The 10500-nt window shown below is 40.1% G+C and overlaps 1 protein-coding gene across 1 annotated transcript; it reads right to left on the bottom strand.

Moving 5' to 3' along the window:
• Positions 1 to 557: 557 nt before the first annotated feature.
• Positions 558 to 9161, bottom strand: LOC124037934 (transmembrane gamma-carboxyglutamic acid protein 2-like). The gene is made up of 7 exons (XM_046353216.1): positions 8968 to 9161; positions 8385 to 8489; positions 4654 to 4817; positions 4462 to 4495; positions 4151 to 4277; positions 3612 to 3755; positions 558 to 1246 (listed from the first exon to the last, which is right to left on the bottom strand). Exons 2-7 carry the CDS (start codon positions 8467 to 8469, stop codon positions 1174 to 1176), a joined length of 627 nt encoding a protein of 208 aa, XP_046209172.1. The 5' UTR covers positions 8470 to 8489; positions 8968 to 9161; the 3' UTR covers positions 558 to 1173.
• Between the last annotated feature and the right edge of the window lie 1339 nt (positions 9162 to 10500).

Genomic DNA, 10500 nt, shown 5'->3' with positions numbered 1-10500 from the left:
GCGCCTCAAATTGTGAAACAAAGCAGATGACTGTATAGCTTCGCATTGACATGATTGGTTGACGGTATGTGGGGGCGGGAGGTCCTGTAAACACCAACTCAACTTCCTTGACAAATTCCTTCACGATAGTTCAACTAAACACAAGATGTCTGCGCAGTAAATGCTTTACAGCCACCTCAGATGCAGATTGACCATGTAAAGCCTTTAGTCATATACACAGAGACCATTCTCTGACAGAATTACTGTGTAGCACAGGCCAACTATCAACCAGGGAGAAAAAGGGTACATTTGGGAGCAATGAAATATAAATTTCTTTTTGAAGAGTGCAGATATATGCAGGGTTGGGCAGATTACTTAAAAAATGTAATCCGTTGCTGATTGCAGTTATATTAAAAAATAATAATAAGTAATCAGTAACGGAAACTTTTGGATTATGCAAAAGTAGTAATCTGATTACTTTTGGATGACTTTCACTTTTAACACCCGGGCATATTTTAAAACCTTATTGAAAACGTGCATCTATTGAGTCTTGATGACTGTCTGATTGACCAGTGGGCCAGGGGTGCAAAACATTTTATTAAAATGTTTTTAATAAGAAATGTGTATAAATATAAACAAGTTCAGAGTGGTATGTCATGTAACAATACAGAGAGAAACAACTGAGATAAGACAAACATTAGGCAACATGTTGACCTAAATACAGTACCAGCTGCTAGTTTATACATATTAAAGGAAATTCCACCCAAAAACTATTTTTTGTTTCATTAGTCCATTGTTGACATAAGCAAAACATTTGGTGACTGTCAGCAATCAAGCTTTCAAGATATGTAACTTTCAAGGGATTGCTTCTCTTTCTCACAGGTAACCTCTTAACAGGTCTTCATCCCATTCCCTTAATTTCTCTATCTATAACATCCTTCAGCCTTGCCCCCATGAACTCCCCTCTTCCCCTGAATAAAAAAAGTCTTAAAAACTGTGTCAATTACATCCCAATTTCAATCAGTACAGGGATTGAAATGCTATCCTATTATATGGAAACTCACAGGAATTTAAATGGAAATGTTCACAGCTGTGCTCACTTATAACTGTCCAGATCTCCAACTGAAGAAGCTTGTAACACACACACACACACACTTCCTGAATGCCCCTTTTTAAAATGTCCATCCCTCCTTTTCACTCAGTGTCCTCAGTATTAGCAATAATCCCAGTATTGTCAACTGGGTCAGGAGGTTCTGATGGCGCCCCCCTGTGTAAAAAAGAGAGAGGAAAATAATGACATGAATGAAACATGCACAGACAGACAGACAGACCAGTGATGTAAAGTACTTAAGTAAAAATACTTTAAATTACTACTTAAGTAGTGTTTTGGGGTATCTGTACTTTACTATTTATATTTTTGGCAACTTTTACTTCACTACATTCTTAAAGAAAATAATGTACTTTTTACTCCATACATTTCCCTGAAACCCAAATTGTACTCATTACATTTTAATAGGAAAATGGTCCACTTATCAAGAGAACATCCCAGGTCATCCCTACTGCCTCTGACCTGGCAGACTCACTAAACACACATGATTAGTTTGTAAATTATCCCTGGCTATCTGTCATTAAAAAAATGTAAATGGTACAGTCTGGTTTAATATAAGGAATTTGAAATTATTTATACTTTCACTTTTGATACTTTAGTACATTTTAGCAATTTCATATACTTTTGATACTTTAGTATATTCAACACCAAATACTTTTAGACTTTTATGAAAGTAGTATTTTACTGGGTGACTTTCTTTACTTTTACTCAATTATGATATTTTAGTACTTTTTCCACCACTGAGACAGACAGACACACACAGTGGATGGACATGCATATTACAACTAGTACAGAAAGCTGGAATACATTTACGCACAGTACACATTCGTCAACTGTATGTTCCACCATAGTTTAAGTCGGAAGTTTACATACACCTTAGCCAAATACATTTAAACTCAATTTTTCACAATTGCTGACATTTAATCCTAGTAAACATTCCCTGTCTTAGGTCAGTTAGGATCACCACTTTATTTTAAGAATGTTAAGTGTCAGAATAATAGGAGAGAATGATTTATTTCAGCTTTTATTTATTTCATCACATTCCCAGTGGGTCAGATGTTTACATACACTCAATTAGTATTTGGTAGCATTGCCTTTAAATTGTTTAACTTGGGTCAAACGTTTTGGGTTGCCTACCACAAGCTTCCCACAATAAGTTGGGTGAATTTTGGCCCATTCCTCCTGACAGAGCTGGGGTAACTGAGCCAGGTTTGTAGACCTCCTTGCTCACACGATTTTTCAGTTCTGCCCACAAATCTTCTATGGGATTGAGGTCAGGGCTTTGTGATGGCCACTCCAATACCTTGACTTTGTTGTCCTTAAGCCATTTTGCCACAACTTTGGAAGTATGCTTGGGGTCATTGTCCATTTGGAAGACCCATTTGCAACCAAGCTTTAACTTCCTGACTGATGTCTTGAGATGTTGCTTCAATATAACCACAAAATTTTAGTTCCTCATGATGCCATCTACATTGTGAAGTGCATCAGTCCCTGCTGCAGCAAATCACTCCCACAACATGATGCTGCCACCCCCGTGCTTCACGGTTGGGATGGTGTTCTTCGGCTTGCAAGCCTCCCCCTTTTTCTCCTAAAGTAATGATGGTCATTATGGCCAAACAGTTCTAATTTTGTTTCATCAGACCAGAGGACATTTCTCCAAAAAGTACAATGTTTTTCCCAATGTGCAGTTGCAAACCATAGTCTGGCTTTTTTATGGCAGTTTTGGAGCAGTGGCTTCTTCCTTGCTGAGAGGCCTTTCAGGTTATATAGGACTTGTTTTACACTGGATATAGATACTTTTGTACCTGTTTCCTCCAGCATCTTCACAAGGTCCTTTTCGCACCAAAGTACGTTCATCTCTAGGAGACAGAACTCGTCTCCTTCTTGAGCAGTATGTAGGCTGCGTGATCCCATGGTGTTTATACTTGCGTACTATTGTTTGTACAGATGAACGTGGTACCTTCAGCCATTTGGAAATTGCTCCCAAGGATGAACCAGACTTGTGGAGGTCTACAATTGTTTTTCCTGAGGTCTTGGCTGATTTTTTTGGATTTTCCTATGATGTCAAGCAAAGATGCACTGAGTTTGAAGGTAGGCCTTGAAATACATCCACAGGTACACCTCCAATTGACTCAAATTATGTCAATTACTTGTGTCATGCACAAAGTAGATGTCCTAACCGACTTGCCAAAACTATAGTTTGTTAACAAGAAATGTGTGGAGTGGTTGAAAAAACGAGTTTTAATGACTAAGTGTATGTAAACTTCCGACTTCAACTGTGAATACACACCAGTGGAGGCTGCTGAGGGGAGGATGGCTCAATAAAGGCTGGAACGGAGTAAATGGAATGGCATCAAACACATAGGAACCATGTGTTTGATACCATTCAACTCATCCTGTTCCATCCATTACCACGAGCACATCCTCCCCAATTAAGGTGCCACCAACCTCCTGTGACACACACACACACACACACACACACACACACACACACACACACACACACACACACACACACCCCTACCCAGAGTAAGGTGGTGGGGGTGCGTCATGCTGCCCACTGCGGTTCAGGGCTTCGCCATAGGAGGGCAGTCCTGGGGCGATGATCCCAGCAAGAGGCACTGTCTCTGGGGCAGGCTGGCCATCCAAAACCATCCTCACTGGACCACTGAAACAGATGACATAAAAGTAATACTAGGTTAGGCTACACACAAGTAACGTTGGCCACACACAAGAAAAAATATGGGAAGACTCAGGGTCCATTGCTTATTTCTGAAATAATGTTGCTGCTAGGTAGGGCTAACTGGGATTACATAGACCTATGTTATCATGTTGCTAATACCTCATGTAGGCTAATGTAATTCAAAAATAATAAGACAATGTACTTTACCATATGTTGCTACTATGTAGGGATACCAGGGATTACATAGGCCTACTTTATAATTTTTAATTTGCTGACAGGTAGGGCAACCAGGCAGTAGATGCTTTAGGCTATACTGTACATACTTACACTCTAAGATCGACACACACATACATAGACACAACACACACACTCAATCTTACCTGCCTGCCGTCCTACCAGCCTTGTTCTTGTAACAGTAGCAGCCCAGCACCGTGGCTATGACAGCAGACACTAGAATAGCCAAGATCCCTGCTACTAGACCGGACACATCCACTCTGGGCGCCGTGTCTAAAGAACCAACACAATAAATATATTTGCAATGTAGATTATATTAAGATTACAGCCTGTGCGATTATAATCCACAACACTAGCATCATCCATAGAGAAACATGAGGACAGATGTGAGAAAGTAAATGTCAATATTGACTTAGTATAGATTTACTAAAAGCCCCCCCCCAAAAAAAGGTCTTACTGTGACTGCTGGTATATGTGTCCCAAAATACATTCTGGGGAAAATAGAAAATGAATTCCAAGTAAATTTCTAGTATCCAATTAGTCAATTAATTGAACAAGCTTACAGTATTCTTAATGTGTGTAAATAATCCATCATTTCCAACAGACTTTCATGAAAGGTACCACCACATTCACTGCCCCCTTCCCTCACCGTTTTGGTTGTGTCCTCAAACACCTCCCTGGCCTCCTCGTAGGTGCACACCTCCTCCATGCACTCCCTCTCAAGGTTGCCTGGCGTCACCAGCTCCAGGTCCCATTTGTTCCAGAGCAGCGAGCGAGACAGGTACGAGGACGCAGACTGTTGTCCCAGGAACACTGGACCCAGAAAATGAGAAACAGAGAGACAGACAGCGTGCGAGAGACAGAGAGGGAATAAGACAGACAGACCGAGAGAGAGAGAGGATATTGGTGGGCATGAGATTGAGGTTGATATAATCAGAGATGGAGACGGAGCCTCTTTCTCACACACACACAAGCAATCATTGATTATAAGTCTGACTTCGACAGACAAAAGTCAGTATTGAATGGATAACCTCACAATCAGATATAAATAGAAAAAGTGAAGCAAAAGAACAACTGCCCGACACAGTGGTTCCCAAACTTTTTCATTCAGTCCCCTTTCTATCTTTGGGGACACCCCTCCCCTACACTGTCCATGACACAAACTTGTCTCACCCCTCTTGGAGGAGAGAATTTTGCAAGTTTCAAACATACTTCCTGCGATTCTATAAACTTTCCCATGGGGTGGTGATTTTTTTAAACAGCAATTCTTCACATTTTGCCATGTGGTAGAGAACACATTTTGCCATTTCAAAGCAGATATCCTGCAATTCTACATAGTTTGCCATGTCTTGTGTGTTCATGTGATAATTGAGTGACTGAAACATTACAACAAAATCAACACGCTAAAAAGAATTCTGACAAGTTATAAATAGCTCTCTAAAGGTCTGCAATGACAAGAGGAAAACTGATTCACTATCCAATCATGAAATTGCACATTGTGCATTCTACTATTACAACTTTCAAGAGTAAGTTAAAAGCCCTACTGAGTTCCTTAAACCTCTTTGGGCTGAGATCCCACTAACGGGATCAATATGACAACAGCCAGTGAAAGTGCAGGGCGCCAAATTCAAAACAACAGAAATCCCATAATTAAAATTCCTCAACCATATAAGTATTTTACACCATTTGAAAAGATACACTTCTTGTTAATCCCACTACAGATTTCAAAAATGCTTTACAGCGAAGGCAAACCAAACAATTATGTTAGGTCAGAGCCAAGTCACAGAAAAACACAGCCTTTTTTCTAGCAAAAGAGAGGAGTCACAAAAAGCAGAAATATTGATAAAATTAATCACTAACAATTGATGATCTTCATCACATGACACTCATAGGACTTCATGTTACACAATACATGTATGCATTTACATTACATTTAAGTCATTTAGCAGATGCTCTTATCCAGAGCGACTTACAAATTGTATGCTTTGTTTGATAAAGTTTACATTGGCGCGTTACGTTCAGTAGTTCCAAAACATCCAGTGATTTTGCAGAGAGCCACATCAATTTACAGAAATACTCATAATAAACATTGATAAAAGATACAACTATTATGCACGGAATTATAGATACACTTCTCCTTAATGCAACCGCTGTGTCAGATTTTTTTTACTTTATTTAAAAAAGCACACCATGCAATAATCTGAGTACGGCGCTCAGAGACCAACCAACCCAAACAGATATCCGCCATGTTGGAGTCAACAGAAGTCCGAAATAGCATTATAAATATTCACTTACCTTTGATGATCTTCATCAGAATGCACTCCCAGGAATCCCAGTTCGATAATGTCCATCATGTATGTCCAAATACCTCCTTTTGTTAGCGCGTTCAGTTCACAAATCAAAATTCATGACGCGCGTTCACTAGCAGCAGATGAAAAGTCAAAAACTTCCTTTACAGTCCGTAGAAACATGTCAAACGATGTATATAATCAATATTTAGGATGTTTTTAACATAAATCTTCAATAATGTTCCAACCAGAGAATTCCTTTGTCCGTAGAAATGCAATGGATCTCGCTCTCACGTGAACAAGCGTGGTCAGCTCATGGCACTCTGCCAGAGCCCTGACTCATTCCCCTCTCATTTGCCCCCACTTCACGGTAGAAGCATCAAACAAGGTTGACATCTAGTGTAAGCCTTAGGAAGTGTAATATGACCAATATCCCACTGTGTATTCGATAGGCCAAGAGTTGAAAACCTACAAACCTCAGATTTCCCACTTCCTGGTTGGATTTTTTCTCAGGTTTTTGCCTGCCATATGAGTTATGTTATACTCACAGACATCATTCAAACAGTTTTAGAAACTTCAGAATGTTTTCTATCCAAATATACTGATATAAATATGCAAATATATAATATGCATATCTAGCTTTTGGGACTGAGTAGCAGACTGTTTACTCTGGGCACCTTATTCATCCAAGCTACTCAATACTGCCCCCAGCCATAAGAAGTTAATGCCTCACAGTTTGGGAACCACTGGCCCAATATGACCGTACATGAAGTAGGGTGAAAGAGGAGGGGGTAAACCTGCCTCCAAAACAAGTTGAACTGAATTCTCTCCCTCTCAGTGCTAGTGAGCACACTTGTGGGTGTTAAGGACAAACAGATGCAGTGGCATGTATTCATGGATGCCAAGAGAAGCCGGGCTTCCCCCCCCAAAATTGACAAAAAAAAAATAACATTAAATAGTTTATCTTTAGTCTCTCTGTGTTTCATAATTTCCCTTCAATTTGCAAGAAGAGGCTGAATGTATGTCATCGGAGAAAGCATCCAAGACAGCACCCAAGACAGCACCCCGTTGTCTCTGTATCTATCTGATTCTGTCTGGTCAACTTCTGTCTGGTACTTACCACTGAGGAAGTACAGTTCCCGCTCAGCCCAGTCAAAACTGTTCGCTGCTCTGGCCCCCCAATGGTGGAACAAACTCCCTCACGACGCCAGGACAGCGGAGTCAATCACCACCTTCCGGAGACACCTGAAACCCCACCTCTTTAAGGAATACCTAGGATAGGATAAGTAATCCTTCTCACACACCCCCCCCCCTTTAAGATTTAGATGCACTATTGTAAAGTGACTGTTCCACTGGATGTCATAAGGTGAATGCACCAATTTGTAAGTCGCTCTGGATAAGAGCGTCTGCTAAATGACTTAAATGTAAATGTAAATGTAAAAGTGTGTACTGTATGACAGTCATAGACAGTTTCGTCAGCATCAAAGAGAGGAGGATAGCATTTCTCAACAAGTAGGGTGAGTCATGTTTTTTCTACAGCCAGCCAGACCGACAGACACATCATATTTAGCGTACGTTGATTGAAATAAATCATTTTTGTTATATTTTAGTTTTCACTGTATTAGACTAAGCATAGGTGATTTGATGATGTTGAAATGTTGAAGTTGAAATAGTGCTGGAATAGTGAAGGCAGCTCCTGTTTTCTTTGCAACTTGTGGTAACTGTCCGTGGTTCTAAATCAATAGCTGTTTAGTAGTAAAAAAATATCTGAAGCATTAACTTGCTTGACGATGATGTAGGTCATGTAACTGTTTGTTACATGCAATATGCTTTGTGGACTTCATCAGACAGAGTTTGCTCTCCGGGTTTGTGATGAAACAAAGGTGTGGTTGAATTTATTCTGCCACTGTGTCTGTCTCCTTGTCTCGGCCTTAGGCCTATATGTTACAGTGGCAAGCATATGAACTAACAGGTTATAGAGCAAACAACACAATTATCACAACACATAGGTAGTAATATGGCTTTTTATTCCCTGGCTTGGCTTCCCCAGTGATTTTACCCACACACCACGACTGAACAGAAGTGTGTTTACCTTCATTGTGGTTGTAGACAACTCTGGCCCAAGCCAGGGGGACCAGCGACAGCATGCCAATACATATCTCTGCCAAACCTGGCATTTCTCAAGCAGGAGACAGAACTGCAACAAAATGTATTTATTCATTATTTCTCTAATTAAATACGCCATACTCAAAACATTATTCAGTGATTTTCTCATGTAAAAAAGCACATATAAAAGCACACATAAAAAAACGACTGTTTGACTATGTCTCCCTCTTGAGGCTGAGGTTAAAACTAAACAAAAGCTACTTTTAGAATGTTTCGACATGTAACAAAATTGAATCACATAGGAACAAATACCTACATTGTAGCGTATCGTAGGCCTACTGTCTTATAAATAATAAGGAAAATAAAGAAATACATTTACATTTTTATTTTTATATCTAAACAAAAGATTTGTTCGGTTGTATTGAGAAAAGAGAAAGCACAATTAACGATAATTAATTATCATAGCTATAGTTATATCGATAATAAACAATTGGCCAGTGATTCCTGCCCAATGATTTTGGTCGAAAAGAATTGATCGTAATTCGTTAACGAGAAAATATTATCCTTACCTTGTGTCCTTGGTGTTTTCGCTTCGAAACTAATATTTAATCCTCTATTTTCAACTCGCTCACCCAGGCTTTCCTTAATTTAGACCATTACTATGTTCATTTACGACAGATACAATATATACACAAATGTACCTGTTAGACAAACACCCTGCCTATAACGTCACATGACATACCAGTTTTACAACATACCCTGTGTTCATGGGGGTGTGAGGGCAGAAAGGGGGAGTTTCCTGAAATTGTGTGTGAAAGAGAGTAAGAGAGAGATCAACAAGGATATTCATTTCCATATCCAAATAGTTGCTGTCAAGTTTACTTTGCTTATTTTCTGTAAATTAAAACGTTAGAGATGTGTTATGTTTACTACTGTAACGACATTCGATACTATGCTATAGCCACAGAGTGGGGGGCCAAAGTGAGGAATCTGTGAACCCTTGGTCAGTGGCGGTTCTAGCTTGTATGGCTCCCTGGGCGAACCCCTCCTTAAGCCCCCCCCCCCCCCCCAACAACAAAAAAAGCACCATTCTGCACTACCTGTAATTTTTATTCAGTCATTTGGAACAACACAAATAAATAGTCCTAACATTTAAAACTATATAAATATATATACAAAAATAAGACAACAAAAATAAGTAACAAAGACAAATAGAAACAAATGTGTTGATTTGGCAGTCGAGCATCAATACATTACCCATCCCCCAACACTGTCAACTAAACTAAGTCAAGACTAAACCAATTCACCTTGGTGGTGTGCAGACCGGTTTTATATTATTCTTAACGATTTCGTGTATAACTTTAGACCGTCCCCTCGCCCATACCCGGGCGCGAACCAGACACCAACAGTCACCCACGAAGCATCGTTACCCATCGCTCCACAAAAACCGCGGCCCTTGCAGAGCAAGGGGAACCACTACTTCAAGGTCTCAGAGAAAGTGACGTCACTGATTGAAACGCTATTTAAGCGCGCACCACCGCTAACTAAGCTTACCGTTTCACATCCGTTACATTTCACACAAACCAGAAAAAAATGTGACAATATGTCTGTGAAACTATATATTCACAGTATTATGAATGAATTGTGGTTTATTTGGTAGCATTTCGTAGTGTGACTGATTTTACTAATTGCATTAGTCCTCTACCAAGTTAGAGGTGCGCTATTTCATAGTCCCTTACCTCAGGCTTTCAGTGGGGAGACCTGCCCCCTCCCCATCTCATACTTCTGAGTGGGAGACCTGCCTAGGAAGTAGCCTGCCAAGCTCACAAACTAGAATCAGGGCGCCCACTCCGACAAGGTTAGTTGACCGACAGTCCCACACGTTGACGTGATATCATTGACGTGACGTGGAAAAGAGTGATAGAAAACCGATCCGCAAATGTCACCATTCCCATTTTTTTGGTTGCCCATGTCGCCTATAACTAAATCCGCCAGGATTTGAAACAGGAGCCTTATCATCCATTCATAGGTATGATGGGAAAAGAGAACCCTTAGGGCAGTGGAATTTGGTATTGTTCTGCCCTCATGTGGCGGTCCCCCAA

Source organism: Oncorhynchus gorbuscha, linkage group LG06, assembly GCF_021184085.1.
Source record: "Oncorhynchus gorbuscha isolate QuinsamMale2020 ecotype Even-year linkage group LG06, OgorEven_v1.0, whole genome shotgun sequence".
Lineage (NCBI taxonomy): Eukaryota > Metazoa > Chordata > Actinopteri > Salmoniformes > Salmonidae > Oncorhynchus > Oncorhynchus gorbuscha.
Note: the sequence above shows the minus strand (reverse complement) of the source record. Positions and strands in the feature narration are given on the sequence as shown.

Bases quoted from the DNA above. Each gene is read 5' to 3' on its own strand.
- LOC124037934 (XM_046353216.1), bottom strand. From the start codon at position 8,469: ATGCCAGGTTTGGCAGAGATATGTATTGGCATGCTGTCGCTGGTCCCC. The intron at 4,496-4,653 runs GTGAGGGAAGGG...TATTTTCCCCAG, and splicing joins TTGAGGACACAACCAAAACG to AATGTATTTTGGGACACATA. The intron at 3,756-4,150 runs GTAAGATTGAGT...CATCTGTTTCAG, and splicing joins GCTGGTAGGACGGCAGGCAG to TGGTCCAGTGAGGATGGTTT.